The following is a 21,970-nucleotide window of genomic DNA, read 5'->3' as shown; positions in this document are numbered from 1 at the left end:
GATTTCACAGCTGCAAACATATGCACTAAGCTAGGAAAGAAATGATACACCATGCACATAGAACTAAATATAGCACAATGAACCAAGCCAGGTAATGAAAACCAATTTAATGAAAACTCTTTTCAACACCAGAAAAAAAAGCAGTACGTTATCTTAAATGCACACAGAGAACTCGCATTCTGTACTAACAAATGCTCTTATCTGCTGATCTGTAATTACCAATTTCTTTGGCTGTTTTCGATTTCAGTGATGCACCAAAATGTTCTAATCTGCATTTTCATGTAGCCCAATACTTAACATGCAGTCAATATACCAAGTACAAGAAAAAAAATTAACCGGATAAAACTTCAGTCAAACCAACAATTCCTGCATAATTGGCAATCACAAAACACCAGACTGAGTTTGTCAGTCATTATTTCATGAATTTTCACAACTATACTGAAATGACACACACACACACACACACACACACACATACAACTGAAGCTTTAAAATGTTTGCACCCTTTGGAGCATTTTGTCCCAAAACAATAATCATCATCTGCCTTGCTTGCGCTTCCTTTTTTTTGAAAATTCTGCACACGCTAATTTCCTGTCAAGAATACTATGTCACACTTATGACGCGCGTGCCATTCATGGCCTGGAAGTAGTGCATGGAGCACTTAAGAAAAGAAAGGTGCACAAGAAAGATGACAATTATTGTTATGGAACAGCATAAACTCCAAAGGGTGCAAACTGTTCTTAGAGTGTATGTGTTACAACAAAAGTGAAATGTAAATACAGTTAAACCTCGATATAACGAACTTCAATATAACGAAATTCTCTATGTAACGAAGCACTGAACTTTTCATAACCTTTTTCCCCTAGAACACCATGTATTTAGAATCTCAATATAACGAAGTGTGTTTGTATACGACTTCAATATAACGAAATTCCACTGCCGCCGCTACAAAGGAATGTCGAGACAATACATGTAAATGGAAACTTCCACGGCTGCAGGGGGTCAAATGATTGAATTACAAGCGACTGCTTGCAAATGCACCTCTCAAATCATGGCCACACCACGACACGACCACCGAAGTGGAGCCGCATCATGTTCCGTATAAAGTCCAAGTGCAATAAGATCCTATCGTACCCCGCGCACCAAGTGCTTTTGGTGAAAGTGAAAGTGCGCGAGGGTGAGACGTTAAGATGGTGGCTTAACGAGTGCCGCCTTCCCGCTCGAGCAAAAGGAAATAGGGGGAGAGGAGCGAGCTCGCGGTAACGAGATCAAGAGCAAGCGAAGAGGTGGGGGGAGGCGGAGTGGCGAGTAAGTTGACACACATCTCGGTCATGACTGCACGTGGCTGTAGGTGCGGCTGAGCGCATATGCAGCCAAGCACCCTGCTTTAGAGGTAATCTGCCGCGTGTGCAAAGTGTGGGCATGCCGAGACGGCGTGGCACCATGTAAACTGTCTTAAAGCGCATTTAGTATTGGAGGTTGTGTAATCTTGAGTTTCTGTGACCCGTTGGAGCTAGAGGCAGAACCCGCCGTGGTTGCTCAGTGGCTATGGTGCTGGCCTGCTGAGCACGAGGTCGCGAGATCAAATCCCGGCCACGGCGGCCGCATTTCGATGGGGGCAAAATGCGAAAACACCCATGTACTTAGATTTAGATGCACGTTAAAGAACCCCAGGTGGTCGAAATTTCCGGAGTCCCCCACAACAGCGTGCCTCATAATCAGAAAGTGGTTTTGGCACGTAAAACCCCCTTTTTTTTTTTCTGGAGGCAGACAAAGCATTCGCTCCCAGCTGACGATGATTGAAGTTTATTGGCGCAAGGGCATCTAAGGCCAAAGAGCGCCAGGGCATGTGTTTTGATTTATCAAGATTGTGAGTTTAGACTATGACCTAAAACAAAGGCTGTATAGAGGCCTACACGTAAGATAGATCTATAGATATTAGTACATGAATTCTAATATAATTACTCAAATAGATATAAGGCCTTAAATGCATTCGCTACAGGCACACACATTAAATTATTCTGGATTGTCCGAGTCCCTTGCTGTACAATTCTTGCTTACGCAAGAAGTTTGAGAGCTCAGACATACTTTTGTGCATCAGATTACACCTCACTTGTGCGGCACAATCTGATGGTTAGGATGCAATGAGATGAAAATTAGAAAATTAACTTGAGCAAGATAATTAGGCACTCTTTTAAAGTTAAAAAGTGCATCCTCTGATAAGAACATCAAGGGATATGGAGGTATATGGTGTGAGTAAAGTTCCCTAAAATGAGCCACTCGCTCTCGGTGAAGTTGAGGACATTGAATGAAGACATGTAGGACGGTTAAGTTCTCACCACAGCGTGTGCACATCAGTGGGTCAGTTGCAGTCAAGAGGTATTTATGTATGCCATAAGTGTGTCCTATTCTGAGTCATGCCAGCGTGACTTCAGCGAGTCTATCAAGCTTCTGCGGGAAGCATTCGGTTAACTGCAGTTTAAGCAGGCGCAGCTTATTTTCAACTTCCTTGCCCAATTCAGCTTGCCAATGATTACAGAGCGCCTTTCGTACCGCAGGTTGCATATCTACACCAGGTACCAAGCTTACACCAATTGTACCAAGATGAGCCGCTTGTCCAGCATTTTTGTCCGCCATTTCATTGCCTGCGATGCCAGAGTGGCTTGGCACCCAGCATACAAGAGCAAGGTTTTGTTTATATGCTACATGAATGTGTTTAATAAGGAGCTGGTTTAATACAGGGTTTCAGCTTGCTTTGCCACAGGAGAGGGCTGTGACAACGCTTAAGGAATCTGTGTATATTATAGACATTTCTATCTATGTACTCAACAGTGATCAGAATACCGTACGCTTCCGCTTAAAGATGCTGCTATGGTTATGCAAGGTTTTAGAGTTAGAAAAGTTTGGGCCATGGGGAGCCTTCGGTTCCCCCCAATCAAGTTCCTCAGGACAATCCAATAAAGTTCTTGTCACTGTCACTGTCATGGGCTGTACATGATACCAAAGTTGGAGACTTTGAAGCATCAGTGAAAAATGCCATAGATCTATACTTGTCTTCAAGGGCCAAAAACTGTTGCTGGACGAGGGCACATGGACAACTCTTTTTGTTAAGCTCTGTAAAGGACAAGTCACAGGTGACTGTAGATTGCTCCCAAGGTAGGATGGGTTCAACGTAGTCGCTTTCCTGCAGATCTTCGAAAACTACTACGAGTTTTTCTGCAATAGATTTTACTGCTAACGGGAACGGCGGGGCCTGTGAAGGCCTGTTTATATACAACTGATTTGTGGACTGATCACTTATAAGTGCTTTGCATGGATGTTGTTTTAGCGACATGGTTCTTATTGCATAGGTGTCTCCGAGATATGTACACTGATAATCCAGTGGCCACTGATCCGACTCTGCATAGAGACTTTGGACAGGGCTCGTACGAAAGGCACCAAGTGCTAGGCGGATCCCTAAGTGATAGACAGGATCGAGTAGCTTAAGTGTTGTCTTTGAAACCGACTGGTAAACAGTACATCCATAGTCTATGCATGACAACACAAGGCTTTTAAAAAGGGATAGGAGGCAATACCTATCTGTTCCCCACGACTGGTGAGATAAAATCTTTAAAAAGTTCATAGTTTTAAGACATTTCAGCTCCAACTGTTTTATGTGCTACATGACGGTTAGCTTCCTATCAAAGATTGCACCCAGAAATTTTTGTTCTTTTCTCTTTACCAGGCTTCTCCCATTCATCGTAATGCAAGGGTCAGGACATACCCCTCTTCATCTACAAAACAGCACACAGGTAGTCTTTTCTGCACTGAATCCAAAACCGTTTTCGTCGGCCCATTTCGCTCCCAGTTGCCAGCTGCTTTTCCTGATAGCGTTGTCCCAGTGCGGGCGACGCTATCAGCCGTGGGGGCAGAGTGCACGCAAAAGCATGGCTGGCTTCGCTTAATTCGTATATCCAAGAAGATATCGTCAACGTACGTGGCATGAAACCGCATCATTCGTCGCCGACTCCCAAATCTATCAAAATGAATTGTTTTCTCAATCAGATCTGCCTTTTACGATTGCGTGATAGTTCGGAAAATTCTGTGGCCCCTTTCTACATTAAAAAAATCAATCAGCGACTGTACTTATTTGCATAAAAGGGCAAATTTCTATAGAACAAAATTTCAATATAACGAAGCAAACTGCCAATTTTGAGAACTTCGTTATATAGAGGTTTAAGTGTATAACAGCAGCGGAAGCATGCTTCTCACCCTTTTCTCATCACATATCCATAGAAGGAATTGAGAATACACTTGTGAGCTAGTTGCAGTGAGTCGTATAACACTTCCAGGTTTTTGGTTGACTTGATTTCTGCTGCATCCCCTTTTGAAACAGCTTCAGACACTTTCTTTTTGGCAACCTATGAGAAAAAAAATGTATGTACGAATTTTATTCCCCAATCTTGAGTGCACAGATGCTTTCTCCACATGGCAGTCTAACCACCACAAGTGGTTTATGAAATAGCTACAAAGCAGAAGTAAAATGACATCTTGAAATAGGTGATAGAGTACCTAATTTACTTTCCAGTTTGAATAGATTTTATAAAGATTGCCTGTGACGGCACTGTGCTGACTTATAAGGTGGATCTTTGGAAGAGGTGGAAATGACCTTCATGAGAAATCGTAATGTCCAGGTGTTCGCTAAATAATGTCCAAGTTGAACGTCAATATAACAAACACAGACATAGCAAAATGTTGATATAACAAAGGCAATCTAAAATGTTTCTCGCTAATATCAGCATGTAACGAACATATTCTTATGATGAATATTATTATGATTATGATGAAACATATTTTTGTCTTTACAGAAATGCTAAAACCAGCACCAAATTTGAGATATCCATCCTCAAAATGTGTTATGAAATGCATTGGCATTTCACTAAACAGTTTATAAAACATGTCCTTCTAGCAGCTCAGGATGATCTTAACTAGAACGCCAGTGTATTGTTTAGCGGAATTCAGGGCAGATATCTCAAAAGTGATGCTAATCTTCAGATTTCTGTTAAGCAGGCATGACTTCACTACAATGCAGCTCTAATTTTAAAAAAGTTTATTAAGTATATCAACATAGAAATTTGCATGCAAGTAATGTCTGCTTCTTCGAGTAATCCGCTTGAGCACACTGAACTGTGCTATATATTTCATGCAATTTTTAGAAAATTTGTTCAAACTAAAAGGAAAGACAACAGTATTATATTAATGGAGACAACGCACACAAGAAAATAAATTATATTGCCTGCACAGATGGAATGTGAACTTAGGACGTCGAAATATTACACAAACAAGGATTTTTCAAGGTATTTTGATGGCAGACTGAAACTGGGATAATTGTGTTGTAAGCAAGCATGTAAACAGAAAAGAAGTACATTCTCGCATAAATATGGTATAAGTAAAAAGGTGAGTGAATGAGCAATGGTTAACGGCTAAAGCAAGGACTTAAAATAACAAACCTTTAGAAGTGCCTTAAATTCATAGCGGCGGTCACGGAAGTTTCGCACGGTATCAACGTAGAAAGAATTTTCCTTCTGGCATATGGTTGTCTCCCGCACTTCCGTGCGTGTTATGTGCACTTTCTTGTAGGCTTTCCTGCAGTAGTCTGAAGAAGCAAACACGGACGAGAAAAGCATGGAGTGCCAGTCAGCACAAATTTGTCTTTGCTTCGCTCACTCATTGCAGCCACGCAAATGAGGAAAAGTGAGACATATCAGTGTTAGTTGAACTAAGTGCAGAGCATAGAATGAACAGGGACACTACAGGTGGCTACATTCCTTTTGCATCACAGTGATCACATTCACGATGATGGTTGTAACAGGCAAAAGTTGATGTTTCACTATAAACACAAAGACACTGAAGACCAGCGAGGTGGTCCTCAGTGAATCATTTCATATTATTTGTTTCCATACTCTTGCAGCCCAAAGGATTACGGAAAAAACCAGGGATGCTGATGCTGACGGAGTAGTCCACACCTGCAGGGACATCACCCTTCTAAACTTTGTTCGTTGGATGCGCGGCCTTGGATTAAAGTGTGCCGTGAACAGCAAGGATTAACCTCCTGAGCTACTGGCAATGGTGTACCGTGTGGCCGATCTCGCCCCTGTCAAGGAAGCTGGCATATGTATTGCAGAAGGTGTCGACGTGTGTCTCCGGGGTAAGGATCAGAACAGAGTGGCGCCACTCCGTAGGGTACTGACCTACCTAAGAGACAATGAACTGTGTGTTGTTTCTCCAGAGTAAACTAGTAAGGAGAGATATTTTTCAGGCCTGCTTCTCTAACGCTTTAGACCAGTCCTGTCACCACAGACTAAATGGCGGTTTTCGAGCACAAGTTACACGCCTGAAAGCCTCGGGCTATCCTGACAGATTACTCATCTCAGCAACTGAGGCAATCCGCAGAAAAAGACGAAAACCTAACAGTGAAGCCATGGTCTCCGAAGAGGAGCCCACAAAAAAGGACTGTAAGGTTGCAGTGATTCCATACAAGCATCAAATCACCCATCGACTTTAAAAAATCGGTGAGTGGCTTGGTGTACATGTAGTGCTTTCTGCCCAACACAAGCTCTTTTCAATATCAAGAAAAGCACCCCTATCGAGAAACAAAAAGCCCAGTGTGAAGTCAGGCACTGCAATTGTTACATGGATTGAGTGCAGGGGGTTGTGTACAGAATCCCCTTGAAATGCGGCGCACGCTACGTAGGTCAGACAGGCAGGTGTCTTAATGATCATCTGCATGAACATGCGAATAATGTTAAGAATGGAAAGAAAGGTTTCTTAGCCCTGCATTGTAGCGCATACGAATGTACCCCTCTGTTTGGAAAAACAAAAGTAATCTTCACACACAGGGATGATCTAACGGGCATAATCATTGAATCGGCTAACATGGCATGTGAAGAATGCCTGTGCATAAGTAAGCCATCCCTGGCCTTATCACGAAAGGAGATGGCATTCTTAGATAATGGCAGCGCGAACAGTGAGCGGTGCTGGCATCTTTATGTGTTTTTCTTGATTTTTTCATCTTTGTTTGTTTTTTACATATATATTTTTATGTTGTTTTCCCTCTGTTTTTTTCTATGTGACACCTTGTATCAGGCAATAAAATTTCAGTTTGCAGTAAGCGCTTGTCCTCATTTTTTCCCGTGTCCCCTGTCCCGCTTCGCGCTGTACTACAATTTAAAATGAAAAACCTACTAGCCCAAACCATCACTCTTATAATAAAGCACTTTGTTAATGCACGGTGATAATTTTTTGTTCGCTTTATTTATTTTTTCATTACTCTAGCCCAAGTTAGGGCAAGAACCTAACCCAACCTGAGCGCGAAGAGAGACTTCTTTCCCTCCATTGCTAGTTCAGAAATAAACGCTTATCTCTCTCTCTCTCTTTTGTGCCTGAGAAGGTTATTTAGCATTTTAGGATAGTCAGCCCTAAAGAGGCCTACCTTCCCATGTTCCTGCACAAAAAAAATTTAAAAAGAAAGAAAGCTGTTGCTGCTTTGCATTAGCTTTCCCAATGACATCAAATTATTAGTTATACTATGTGATTGTGAAGCCCTGTCTCTCACATGAAGTTGAAAAAATAAGAGCGATGATTCTGGTATAGCACGATAGCATTCCAATTTTGAAGACTGCTGCAAGGCGACATGCACACACAAGTCCGCTTATATCATAATCAAGTGAGCAGGAAAATACTTTTTTTTTGTAACTCTATGTTGATGGGTTGATCCTAGATTTTTTCACTATAGAATTGAGTAGAGAAAGCGTAATTCAACCAGTTATCATAACAAGTAACATGATTTATATGTACTGTATCGAGGAAGAGCCAAGTGCACTTTGAAAATGAAGTTAACAAAGTAGAAACTCACAGACATGTCTGCAAAAAAATGTGTGATGTAAGTAAGGCATATACATTTTCACCGATAACACATATACGGGTTTATTCCCGCGGGCTGTAGGTAAGTATCAATAAAGTTACACTGTATAATAAACCACCAGAGGAACGATCGATTCTCACAAAAGTGGCAAACAGTCTTTCTATGTTGCCACATGAAAGGATGAGACAGAGTCACCTTACCAGCCAGCCGCTTCTTCTCGGCAGTGGCCCTCTCCTCACGAGACAGCTCATGGAATGCTCGGAATGGCATGCCTGGTTGGGCTGGAGGAAAACGTTCAGTCTCCAGCTGCTGCTGAATCCTCTGGAACTCTGCTCGGCTAGCAGGCACTGCGAATTGATATCAAGACAGAGAAAAGGTAGGGCACAAGTACAAAAATATACAGAAAATGAAGGAAGTATATGGTACTCTGGCTCCATGCTGCTATTTGGGTTGAAGTAACCATTTTTGTTGTTCGCTTGTCCATAGAAACTAACTGATTTTGAATACAAACCTGTTGCGATTTCATATAAAGCGCAAAATAGTGACTAAAATAGCTAGTGCATTATTATACAAAGGGCAGTCTCAAATTGTTCCATGTAGTGTTTAGGCTGCAGAAAATATTTGCAACTGGATATGAACAATCTGTTCTGATGAATCCTGACTTTTCCTTCCTTTTCTTTCCTGTCCTGCGCTTTACCTTACACTTCCAGTTTCACTTAACTTTTTCAACTTCTGTGCCATTTTGCAACAGTACCATGCACTGTAACACATATCATAACTGCTGGTTCATGGCCACAGCTGTTCTATGTACTTGCACCTTATCGGTGTACCAGAAGTGCCTTGGTAATCACTAAAATTCTGACCCTTTCACTATACTCACAAGTAGCGTAACTCTTCATTTTTGCCAATTCACTGTCCCTTTCATTTTAACCCTCTAATGCTTAAACACAGTTCCAAATTGATGAAAATTTTAACAAATTGTTGGGATTTATTTCTGGCCATGGAGAGTACATATGTAAAAAAAAGAACTCATGACTGCTTTTCCAGTTATGACCTAATAACTGTACCAATTTATTGTTTAGTAATTCATTTATTAAATTATCTGTAGCTGAGACTACACTCCAGCATATCAGAAATGCAATTATGAGCTTTGCATTAAGTTTGCCGTGTTTAAAACAGCATCACCATTTGAAGGCATCAAACTCAGCATAGTATGTATGGTACATAGGGTGTCAGAGGGTTAAAGATCCCAGATTAACTTCCCGCTGAAGTAATTCCACCCAAAACATCACTAGCATGAATTGCAGTTCTGCCAGCTAGGCCACCATTCTCTACACAGAGAACTTTATGACTTCACTGGTGACATACAGCAATAATATTGTTGCGTGTGGAAACACGCAACAGTGGCTAACTCAAAACTAGCATAGTAGGGACGGTTGGCAGCCAAATGTGTAAGGAACTCCACAAGCGGGACCTGTCTTGCTCAAGGAAGGTACGTGAAACACTCTGCGGCAGAAATTAGCCAGCACACGCTGTTCCCAGGTGGTATCCCTCCCTTAGAATGATCTAGCCATTTGCTGCCTACCTTCAGTTAACTGATGAGAATATTGAGTATAGTATTTAGCATAATATGGCCTACGATGAACACAGGAAAGAGTTTGGGGAAGAGCGCACAGAGCAACTTTTCTCGCTATCAGCCGTGTTGTTCAGCTTGACCAGGTTGATTGCAAGGGGTCCAACATAACCGCATAGGGTAACTGCTCACCAGCCTGTCACCGTAACTAGAGACACCACAAGACACAGAATGGCAGAGCTCTGTTTAGCTTGTAATAGAATTTGTTACTGACTGTACTCTCCCCTCCATGTCCACGGCATGGATCTCCGGCAAGTGGCGCCAGGTTTGTTGAAGTCGCACGCAGCACAGTCGGCCTCGTCGACCATGGCTGAGGGCTGTGTTATGGACAGTAGTCACATGAAAAAAAATATGAAACCAAGAGTTCGAGATGCGATGTAATGCTCTTACAAATAAAGATGTAAGAAGCGTTCATAAACAGCAATAAGCAGCAGTTTTCGTTTGATGTAAGAAACTTTGAAACAGGCAAGTATTGTTTACCATTAACCGTTCTCGATTCATTTGTGACAACTTAAAAGCTTGATGGAATCAGTGATGTACAACTTTCCTGGCTGACACATATACAACTGAAATGTAGAATAAATAAAACTGAGCTATACATATCACAAAATTTGCAAATCATAGTGTTTTAAGGCAGATGTAATTTGGCAGCAACAAAAGTAATAAATAGTAACTATACCAGCAATGACCGTGACTATTAACACTGAGAAATGAATGTCTCTGTAGTAACAAACTTCTACAACATCAATACTTAAAAACAGCCTAGACTTCTTAGGTACCTTGAGATAAGGATATAGATGTTACCTGCAGTCGATTGGTGAGGATAATATTGGGATACATGGCACCAACATCAAGATGATAAATGATGGGCCTCTCTAGCCTTGATGGAGTGTCACGCAGCGATGCCAGTGCCGTCTTGATTTCCTCGCATACCTTTCAGGAAAATGAAGCAGAAAGGAATAAAACGTGAGCACCATTCAGTCCAACAAACACGACAAGTTGGGTACACTGGTAGAATTTCATGTTGATGGATGAACAGTGCAAAAATATGCAGATCCCACACACTGTGGTAATCTATGTAAGCGAAGCTTTCCATGCTGGATGCTTTGAATGACGATAATTAGCGGTGATGTTGACAGCTAAGGCTTGATTTCTTCAATGTTTCGGCTAATACGAGAGTGGCGAGTTGATGTTAAGCGTTACCTTGTGTGTACCACTGCTGTTTGTCTGCGTAGTACACAGAACACACAGGGAGAGGTGTTTGCTTGAGGCGTTGTTGTGCGCCATATTTTATAACTTCTGAGAGGGTTAAGCGTTGTCATTTCCTCACATGGCACATTGCATTGTGGCAGAAGTATTAAATTTGAATTGGATTATGGGGCTGTACGTTCCAAAACCACACTCAGATTATGAGGCAAGTCGTAGTGGCGGACTCCGGATTAATTTTGACACCGTGATGTTCTTTAACGTGTCCCAAAATCTAAGTGCAAGTGCGTTTTCTATTTCAGCCCCATCGAAATGTGGCTGCGACAATTGGGATCGAATTCACGACCTCTGGCAATATCATAGCTGCAAAGCTAATGTGGCAGCCACAGAAGTGTCGATTTGACGGTCGACCACTTCCGTAGTGTCTCCTGAACCCTGCGGTGCACTTTAATTAATGCGGCTCTGCTTCTGCACGCCCTGCGTAAGTTGCCCGCTTGACATATTTGCATGGCGCTTATTTTTCAGAAATAGCAGCAACGTACTGTACCATATCTTGAACTTAAGCTTATCCTGTTTCGCCGCAACTGCTGTGGTGTAGTGGGGTTTCCTTGCCTTCTCACGTCATCTCCCCCTCTCTTATATTGGGACTGCCTCTTCTCCTTCTCCTTCTCTCTATAGTTCTATCTGCATCCCCTCTGGCCTTGCACGTTAGTAGAAAGGGAAGCACTGCAGTTTCTGCAATGCTTCTGAAGGGAGTCACAGATAATTACAGCTGTCAAGCGGCTAATGTGGCGACGGCCAGGGAGCTCCAGAGGGCATTGCGCACATTCGACGTGGTGGGGTGAAAACGAGTTCCTCTCGTCGCCAATTTCTCTTACTCGCACTGTCATCTGTACACACGCTCTGAACTACCCTCCAACACGGTGTGCGCGACAGCAGCCCACAGAAGCAGCAGCAGTGGGAAAGTCGAAGGAAGAGGTAAAGAAAGCTTCGCTTTGAATTGGACATGTAAATTTAGAAGTCAGCACTTCCTTTGTCCATTTCTTCTCTAAATTGACATTCTTTCTCGCACTGTTTACCTGGCACTATGCTGTTCAGTCATTAAATTTGAATATACAGTCAAAAGAATTAAGAAGTTTTGTGATTAAGATGCAGCATTTTGCTGGAACCATTTCATGCACGCTCTGGATAGCAACGTGTAACTAAATAATGGTATTGTGCACTGACCTCCTCAAAGTTGAGGGCCTCGCTCAATGGCACTTTCTCTTCCACCTCAATGGCATGTTGCATTGTCTTTGGGACAGCGTCAATCAGCATTTGGAAGGCCTCAGGTACCTGAAACAATGGCATCAATGTTATCAATTAGGCTTTGGCTTGACGTCTTGCGTTACTAAGATGACAAGGAGAGGCAAATGTTTAAAAATATATCTGCAACTCGTTGCTGCCATCCATTCCCACACCAAAAGCAGACAGTGTAGCAGACAGTGGCCTTTATGTCATAGCGTTCTTCAGTACACTGCCACATCTCAGTACATGTCAGGGATAACACAGACATTAACATGTCTGCACATAATCAGGGTATCTACCGAGTTGAGTTGACGTGCCGTGCTTTCCGAGCTTCAAAGCCAATCATGAGGATTACAAAGGAGGAGTCGGTGCCATTGCTGACAACGGCGAATTCTTTCAATGAAAACCATACTACAGAACGGCAAGAAACTTAATAGGAAATGTTAAAGCAGCTAGGCCTAGTGTTGCCGCAGCTGCAGCTGCCAGCGGATCTGCGTGCGAGAGCGTCAGTTCAAGACGGCAAGACAATCAAAATGGCGGCGGCAGTGGCTTTCACAGCGGTCATGGCAAAAAGTCCGGAAAATCGGACGGCGAAGGGTTCTTGCGTCGTTTCCATACATTGACTCTATAGAGTACGTGGTGGTGCCGCAAAGCCATCCGAATTATAGGGCATGTCCCAAAAATTGGGCGTCCGGAAAATCTGTCGTTGACTGTAAACTTGCAACTCCTCCAGCCGACGACACGGCGTCAAAGATGATTCGTTACGATCCCTCTCTGTTACTCGAAGCCAGTATTAGCACGACTTTCGTTCCCTTTCAATAAAATTACAGCTAATTTTCCCTGATAGAAGTACAAATTCTCTGAGTTCTCCCTGATTATTTCCAGACTATTCAAGATCCCTGAGAATTCCCGGTATTCCCGGTTGGCAGACACCCTGATAATCCAATCAAAGTTCATTTACTATGGCTCGAAATCAAATTGATAGTCGGGCAACAGCAAGAATTAGAAACCTCATCAGTATGACAGGCAAAATGATCCTTTTGTTCCTTAAGTTTGTACCATCCAGTCATACTGTAATCATAGCTTTGAGGCGAGCTGACCATTCAGCATGTCTGTTTAATAAACATTGATTGATTGATCCAAGTATACTTGCGGACAACTTTCTCTAGCAATGAAAGGAAAGATACGGAGGCAAGGTACGCACAAGAGTGCTCCAGAATAGTTCCACATTGTCATCAGCATTAGCTTAAACTGGGGAAGAGAAAACATTAGCATCTCATTTACAACAGCAAAACAACACAAAATAAACCACTAAGTTGTCAATTTGACCTATTTTTCTGCTTTTCTCTTCCACATTCGGGCAAATGCAAAACCATCGCACATGGAAGCTACGCTGACTCAGTATATATTCCAGGAAGCAAGAAGAGCTGTCAAACTCGGCCAAAATACTAGGCACAGTGGTATATAGGCTACGCCTCTGTAACTTCTCCTTCATTGCTGCAGAAAACATGTTTCACACACTTCAGGACACTTTGAAATGCAGGAAGAATACAACTGCAAGCTGGTGTTCTTTGTTGAACATGTGCAGGATGCATATTTCATGCCATTAAATGGATGAAAGTGTTTCACCTAGAAACATCTCTAAACCCTTTCACACACATAATGCCAACCATACCAATGCAAAACTAAAAAAAATTATGGGGTTTTACGTGCCAAAACCACTTTCTGATTATGAGGCACGCCGTAGTGGAGGACTCCGGAAATTTCGACCACCCGGGGTTCTTTAACGTGCACCTAAATCTAAGTACACGGGTGTTTTCGCATTTCGCCCCCATCGAAATGCGGCCGCCGTGGCCAATGCAAAACTAGTCACAAGGAGTCACCTGCCCAAGACTAGTAACCAACAAAGTTTTTGTTCTCACTGACCAGGCGAAAACGGCAAGGTAGGTCTGCTCGAAAGACACCCGACTCAAGTGCTTCGACGTGACCCCCGACGTAGGTTTCCTGGTCAAGCACATGGCCATCGTCTGTCAGCTTGTTAAAGATGGCTTCTTGCTTGTTGGGAAAGATGATGTTGGCATGAAACGCCCGCACCATCAGTAGCGCCTCGCACAGTGTGCCAGACCCCTTGCGCAGAACCTATGCAGCATGAGACGGAACGAAAATGCAATGATGTGAAACCATCCTGGTTGTTTCTAACCTAACACTCCACATTCTTGGATAATAACTATAATTTACGTTCAACATTCCGCAGCCACAGTTTGGCTATGAAGGACACCATAAGGGAGAGCTCCAAATTAATTTGGGCCAGCTGGTTTAGTACGCACTTCTATCTCAGCACATGAGTGATTTTGCATTTTGTCTACGTCAGAATATAGCTACTCGAGCTGGGAATCAAACCCCTAACTTTGTACTCAATAGCAAAAGCATTTTATTGGCTAAAGACAAAGGAAAACAGTATGTCAAACACATTCCTGCAAAATTTTATATCGGAAGCTCTTTCAGAAAGTCTTTTTCTAAAGAAAGTAGCTTTTCAAAGGCAAAATACTCTCATTTTGTTAAATAAAAAATTCAACGATTTTCTGATTTTGTAACATTTATACTTGCTCAGAATAAATACAAAAATTGATGCTACCATGGCTGGCCATGATAATCAAAATATTTCGTAGGGCATCATTATAAGTGGACTGGACTGCACTGGCAAACATGCATCCAACATAGTGCCACTTTGCAGTGTTTCTCAAGAGTTATGGTCGACATTGCTTGCAAAATTATGTAGCTCTTACTTCGTCAGGCTCCATAGGGATGATGGTGCACAGGGCAAAAATGAACGGGTGGACGTATTTCATGTACAAGTAGTAAGTAGCCACAGCGTCAGACACTGAATAGTTTGCGAGGACCTGTAGGAAAAGTAAATGTCATCAACAATGCATTAAATCTTATCAACATTGTATTCTTTTCAAGATTGGTACACTCCAAGTAGGTCTAAATAGTTGCTAGGCAAAGTTCCTGAATATTGCCATGCCAAGTTTCATCTCGGTTGGAGACATCGGTGTCCACCAACACACTTAATTCAAACACAACATTGTAGCAACCATACTTTCTGTGAGCATGCTCAAATATATGTACTTTCTGAATAATTTACGTTGAAGTACACGCATGGCTCACCTGTGGCTGTTCAGTAGCCATCCTGCACATATCCTCAGGATCCAATTCCACAGGGTCATACCTCAACTTTGCCTGCAAAGTTGAAGCACAGCAATTTGTTTGGTGAAATGAAGCACTCTACAGAAAACCTTGGCAAATTTATAAACTTTCATAACGACAAAAAGCTTGCTAGTGTTAGCCAAGGTATGGCCACTTTAAAGTCACATGTTCACACATGCTCCACACATGCAGCTTCACTATGTCTAAACAACAGCTAGACACACAAGTTCCTTTCTCGGAATCTTTTCTTTTCAAGAAGGGAGAAGTAAACCTCCATCTCAAATTAGGAGGACAAACAGATGAGGGAGAAGCAAAGCAAGTTGAAAAATAGAGAGAGAAAAAAAAAAGGAAAATGAAACGAAGACATCCAGAGACAAACAAACCTTAGCTACAGCTTTGAGGTTTTGGCTTCCAACAGGCAGGTAGCTGTCACGACGCACCCAGTGAAGGCAGTCCATGTGGACACTGGGACGACTCAGGTAGTAGCCTTCACGGCTGCGTGCATAGCCCACTTCCTTGGACATCACCAGACCATGAATCGCTGCGCGCGCTTCTACAAACATCCTGCAAAAAAAAAAGTGAAATTGTTACAACTCATAAAACCCAGAAACAGACAAGGCATTCTAAGTATCTATCAATACCATTGCGTTTCGCAGCACATGGTGCTCTTAAAAAAACAGCATTGCTATGTTGCAACAGGGGATTAGAAATCCAGCTAAAGGAAGACTAAAAAGGCCTGTTGCTTATGCCCACAAATGCGACGGATACCAGTTAAAACAACACAGCCCAAAACTTTCAAATACTTCTTTATTCAACACATCTGTTGTTTCAAGTAGATAAGCTGCAGGAAGAATGTCACAATATGCCAATAAAACATTGTGCCAGTCACATTGGCATTTCCAAGCATGCTTTGGTAAGTAGTGCACTGTGGTCATTTCCAACATAGATCCTTCTGTATGGACTAATGCTTTGTGCTTTAATCGTATTAGAAAAGCTTGATGCAGATAAACTTCAAGCAGGATCACAATGGCCCATGTGACAGTAGAATAACTCTCACATATTGGCATAATAGTGTGAAGCTACGGGTACATGCAGTATGCAAAGAAAACAACTTGCCAGTCGAAGTTGTCACCGTTGTAGGTCACAATCACGAGTGGTTTCACTTCGATGATGTGGTCAAAGAACCTCTGGAGTAGTGAGAGCTGACGAATAGAAGTGTCAGTGCTATTACTATAATAAAAATGAATAAAATCTTTGAACACGCAAACATTACTTCTCAAAAGCTAAAAAACATGCCTTTTCTTTCAAGTTTTGTATCAAGAAGTCAGATGCTCTAACCAAGGATTTAAGGGTGCAAGAGACTGTGATGTGGACAAAATCTGTTAATGAACGGCCACACAATTTTCTGTGTGGATCACACAAGAGTAGAGGCACTCTTTCTTACCAGCACTGAGGGCAGAATGCTACTATTCTGACTATACTCAAGACATCAAAGCATTGCTACTCTGCTTCATATTTGTAGACATTGATTTTTCAAGTTAATGTAATTTCCTGTGAGATGGCTGGCAAATAACAACCTTTAAAAAATGTTAGCTATTTCTTACATTTCAAATATTTCAAGTCAAAGTTTTACTCTTTTTTGCCAGAAAAAGGCTTTCGTTATAGCTCAATGTGAATTTCAATCATGCACACACTTGGTTGTTTAGAACCGTGAGCTGCAAGCATTCACCTTCATACCATTGCTTCGCCAGCCCCATGACACTGTAAGTCAGCTTGACTAACCTCATTTGGTTCATTGAAGATGATGAATGGTCCCTCAAACTCAGGCCTGGGCGTGTACTCAAAGTCTTCCACATCTGCTGACACAATCTCACGGTTTGTAATCAGGTAGCCCTGGCCATCAATCATGTAAGAGATCATCATGATCTGATCCGAGGCAGCATCGGGAAACTTGAGAGGAAGTTTCGTTGTTTCGATGTCGTAAGCCAGAACGGTGACATCCTGCACGGTAAAAATTTACAGTAAGGCTATGGCTCTGTCAAAGTGTTGTGAATGTAAAACGTTTCTGTGTCCTCTGAACTCCTACAACGTTATCTAGCACAACACTACATAAGCAAACCAATGAGAAAGCCAATGAGATGAGCTTCATACGCTTCCATGCATTTCTTTACAGCTGGGGTTCCTGACTGAGGAGAAAGGCAGCAATTTCAAATGCTTCTTGCACCTATTTCTAAAATACAAGAAAAGAAACAGATTGATAAGCAGTGACTACCAATATAATGTTGAATGCCAAATATCAATATAATGTGAATGAGAACAAAACCATAATGGCGCAGCACGTGATATCAGCAATATAAGGCAGTTTAGGCTGAGAGGTTCATCGTGTTGCAATACAAAGCCAGCCACAGAAGAGATCAAAACACTGGTGCTCTTATATCATTACATTTTGTACGACTGTGAACTCAATATCTGTCAAGTTTTGGCGACAGATTTACACATACACTGAGTGAAACCAGTAGCCACAGAAGATGTCAAATATACTATTATGAGTTACTGCCGTTCACCCCACACCCCATCCCCCCTTCCTTTTTTTTTTGTCATATATAAAATGCAAGGCCATAGCAAAAGTGTCTGACATTTAAAAAATTGCTGGCTGCATAGCTAGAGCGAAAGAGGGATCATGATGAATACAGCTGGGATTGCAATAAACTTATGCCAACCTATATGCATTGAAAATAACTCAATTATATGAGGCAATGCTACTCAAATGGTGACGAAGCCAGCTGAAGCACGGTCACAAGTCACACACAGTCAGCTTTCTGCATGTGTACTATTAAAATGTATCAGCAGAAACGCAGCACAATTTCCTTCTTGCCACTCCAGAAGTTGAATGGCCAAAACATTCTGCCTGCCTTATCAATGCTTAATCTGCAAGCACATGATCAGCAGTGTAGAATACATTCTTTTAAAGAAGTGCTGCGCTTACTTGCATTCATTTCATTTCATTTTTATTTCCTTAAAGACCCCCGAGGGGGCATGTAGTGCAATGCATAGGACAAGGAAATAAAACACATGAAACTCTGTGCCTCACCAGTTTTTTCACCATGCAACACGACACTAGAATAGCACTAGCAAGACACAGTTTCACATAGATTATGAATGTCATTAGCATGAACACCAACATTGAAAGCAGCTACTACAAGGCACCGAACTGCACTTATTCAGTGGAAAATTTTTATAGTATTAGCAATAAAGAAGAGCAACACACAATTCATCTTCGCTTTTTTAAGAAAAATAAATCAGTACTAGTGATTTTGTACAGAACAGATAGACAAGCACTCACAGGTACTTGGAGAATGTCCTCTCGCTTCTTAATCTCTGGTGCATCATTGCCACGACCTCGCACGGCATACCAGAGGCCAACAAAAATCTTCAGGTCAATAGAAACTCTGATGTGGTAGGGAACATCATATTCTCTAGGATAAGAAAGATGGCGGAAAAGAGATTAAACAGGAAAAGTAAAGGTCTTCAAGGTTGTTGGGCTCTTTTTTGGGGGGATATATTTGTGAATAACACAAACCTGAAACTGACACAAATATCTTTGCTTACCTGATGTCCACTATGTTTTCAGTCTGCTCCACAAGTTTCTTAGCTGACGCTGAACCTTCTGAATCATTTGACTGTGGCCTGGTAAAAAAGGCGGCATCATTTCAGCTTATAATGCACTCAGTTTACCTTACACTAGACCAATGAAGAACCAAAAGCATGTAAATCAAAATAATTTTTGTTTGTGAAGTTAATCATCGAATAAAGAATGTCAGTTAGGTTCATACATAGCCAGTTTGTTATTGTCTTGAGTTAATAAAGAAACAGGAGAAAGAAATATTCAGAGGATGCTTAAGCTTTGGTTTTAAGAGCTGAACGCGATAGCATTCAAAGATCACTGACTGCTTGTAACACATCCCAGCAACCACATCTTTCTTGCGGATGCGCAAAGACAAGCACCATCTGGACGGTGTTGTTGCAAGGAACCAAGCAGGTCGCGCTGCTCTGTGAATGTTAGAAATGCTGCAAAAGGGGCTTGTGTTTGAGTTTCTGCGTAACAGAATTATGTTTTCTGGTATATTCAAATTACAATCCAATGCTATCATGCCTGTATGTTGTGTTCAGGTCGTACTTTACAATTTTTCTGACACATTTTACTTTGAGGAATACAATTAGTTCAGTAATGCCTCTATGCCACACGGAGGGTCTGCGTGGCTGTGGTTCGAAACGATTTCTTTACGAAACATTGTCCGATGCAAGACGCCAACGGTGGATTTTTCGCGACACAGAGCTCTTAGAGCTATCGCATTACAAAAATGAAGATACAAAAAAAGCAAGAAAGCATGAGATGGCAGAGGAAGAGACAAAGAGAAAGAAGATATGAGAAACTAAGGAAGTGGCCGAACAAAAAGAACTGAATATATGAAAGAAAAAATGCACGTGGAGCTACATGGCCAACACTGCAAAAGGACACGTAACAGAAGAGAGCACTCCAGCTACACTCTGGGACCACGGGAAAGAGAAGGAGCGGGACATGACGGGTGACTCATGGAGAGGACAGCAATCAAGTGGAGGCTTTGCTTCAGCTGTCACAGCTGTGACTTGTTAACTGAGTGGGAACCTCACCAGAGACCTCAGCTACAGGCTGACGACGCTGTTTCCGAGAGACTCTGCAGCTACAATCTGCAGGCTAGCTTAGTCAGCTGGGCAATTCAGGCGTGCCAGTGGCCCCACTATCTCGACCTTCTGGCCAGATCAACCTTGGACTGGACGGCGGACACAGCGACATCCCGTCAACGACACATTGGCGGGCCCAACAACTTTTCTACGGAAACAACGACGATGTGGTTACATGGCAATGCGGGAGGACACAATGTAAATATTTTGAACTTTCTAACGCATTGTGTGTGAGGACTTTAGGGAATACATTGATTTAACTTGCGCTGTGTATAGGTTGTTGTTTATTACAGTTTTCTATTCGATTTGTAGTTGGTATTCATTGATGACATTTGTACTTTCTTTTATGCTCATGTCCCATAAAGGCTTTTCATAATTCAAATGTTCCTTGTGTCGTATTTACCACCACATGACCTTGACAGTCATATGATGCAGACATGAGGCAATCTTTCGCTTGCAGTGTAGTTTCATTCACAGTATGGTTTGCATAGCAAAGCCAAGAAAATGATGAGGCACAAATAGGGCCATCAATTACAAGACATACAGACTGACTATAGAGAAAAATGCAAACAAGAAGTTGTTCTCCATGAAACAAAATACAGATCTGAACACAAGCAATGTGTGTGTGCGTTTCTTCTTTTTGTGCATACTTAGGGCTTAAGGTCAAACCAGAAGGAAAAAACTGTGGCTTTACGAAAGAAGACAAAAAAATTAAAATAAAAAATGTGCACACAGTCATCACTCATATACACTCGGCCACAAAAGTTAACATACTGCACAATCTGAGAAAAAGCTGGGTATCTATACATCCTGGTTGGCATTTGGATTTCCCAGCCTGTGCAAATACTATATGCACTCAACACAGTGCCGTACAGTTTTACTGGCTATGGTCACGACCTGCTAAGAAATTCAACGTTTTCTCAGACCCGGCAGTGCACAAAGCTTTCATGGCCGAGGATTGATCATGTGCAAATATGGGTAAACAATCCCACTCAGTTATCATGCAATGGAAAAAGATCTGTTTAATGTCTATATTCAAGAAAAGTAAGAGATTATGTAATTTTGGTGGTTAGGCAAAGCTACATAGTGACATTATATGGACTGAGGAGTTTACTACTAATAAATTGAAAGAGGATTTCTACTGTATTAATTTTTTTCTCTGTAGCCCAAACAATAAAACAATGTTTTGCTATTATGCCTCAAAGGCCAATGAGCAGCCAGAAGCACATCAATGAACAAAATTAAACACTTCAACAGAAATCCCACAACTAAGAAAAATGTGCATTTGGCTGCAAAATTCAAAAACCTGAATCGCCTTCCTGATAAAGTGTTTTAAACGCAACCCTGAGGCTTACATAAGTTTAGCATTAGCAAGACAAAAAGAAGCAGTGCACGTACCGCAACACATTGTCAACTATGGTATTCATTAGAGAAAGAACTTTAGAGCACCAGCAACGAACACAGCAGTCATAGTTTACAGCATTTGTACAGCTCACAGATTTTCAACATGAGAGAATAGAAAAAAACCACGATTACCCTAAGACATGTGCCAATGACGAACTTTTCCTCTCTTGATTTTTCCGGACAGCAGGAAGTAGATCTTTGCGCACTTTGAGCAGATCATTCACAGAGAGGAAGAACAGCTTCAGGTAGGTTCTTTTGAGGCCCACAAGGTGATTAGGCTTGAAAGAGGAGAAATCGTACAACAGTTTCATCTCGACACTGCTCACTGAAGCAAAGAGCAGTCTTACATTTTTACGAAAGAGCATGCTCTGTAGACATGCGAAAAACCTTTTGGCAGTTTTATCATTTTAGCCAAATGTAAAAAGTAAGTAATTGCTTTTAAACTTCATGCATGTGCTATAAGCATCTGACATCGCACCAAAAGTGTACAGGTTCGATTAACAAATGCCTAGAAACATCTGTAGACAGGTTAGAAGAGGAGGGCTTTATTTAGCTAGAAATGTTGAAAGGCAGACACTTCTGTCGAAGATGCAGACATATTTTAGCCT

At 41.8% G+C, this 21,970-nt stretch overlaps 1 protein-coding gene across 1 annotated transcript in view; it reads right to left on the bottom strand.

Moving 5' to 3' along the window:
• Nucleotides 1–21,970, bottom strand: part of PolE1 (DNA polymerase epsilon catalytic subunit 1) — an 84,176-nt gene that overhangs the window by 60,828 nt on the left and 1,378 nt on the right. The window contains exons 4-18 of the mRNA XM_065455192.1: nucleotides 21,495–21,640; nucleotides 18,846–18,923; nucleotides 18,580–18,712; nucleotides 17,019–17,237; nucleotides 16,353–16,438; nucleotides 15,620–15,800; nucleotides 15,198–15,269; nucleotides 14,816–14,929; nucleotides 13,956–14,168; nucleotides 11,970–12,077; nucleotides 10,341–10,469; nucleotides 9,751–9,853; nucleotides 8,104–8,250; nucleotides 5,490–5,635; nucleotides 4,252–4,400 (exon numbers count right to left, since the gene is read on the bottom strand). Coding sequence (XP_065311264.1) covers nucleotides 4,252–4,400; nucleotides 5,490–5,635; nucleotides 8,104–8,250; nucleotides 9,751–9,853; nucleotides 10,341–10,469; nucleotides 11,970–12,077; nucleotides 13,956–14,168; nucleotides 14,816–14,929; nucleotides 15,198–15,269; nucleotides 15,620–15,800; nucleotides 16,353–16,438; nucleotides 17,019–17,237; nucleotides 18,580–18,712; nucleotides 18,846–18,923; nucleotides 21,495–21,640 — 2,024 coding nt within the window. The remainder of the gene's footprint in view (nucleotides 1–4,251; nucleotides 4,401–5,489; nucleotides 5,636–8,103; nucleotides 8,251–9,750; nucleotides 9,854–10,340; nucleotides 10,470–11,969; nucleotides 12,078–13,955; nucleotides 14,169–14,815; nucleotides 14,930–15,197; nucleotides 15,270–15,619; nucleotides 15,801–16,352; nucleotides 16,439–17,018; nucleotides 17,238–18,579; nucleotides 18,713–18,845; nucleotides 18,924–21,494; nucleotides 21,641–21,970) is intronic.

Source organism: Dermacentor albipictus, chromosome 4, assembly GCF_038994185.2.
Source record: "Dermacentor albipictus isolate Rhodes 1998 colony chromosome 4, USDA_Dalb.pri_finalv2, whole genome shotgun sequence".
Classification (NCBI taxonomy): domain Eukaryota; kingdom Metazoa; phylum Arthropoda; class Arachnida; order Ixodida; family Ixodidae; genus Dermacentor; species Dermacentor albipictus.
This window is presented reverse-complemented; position numbering and strand designations above follow the sequence as displayed.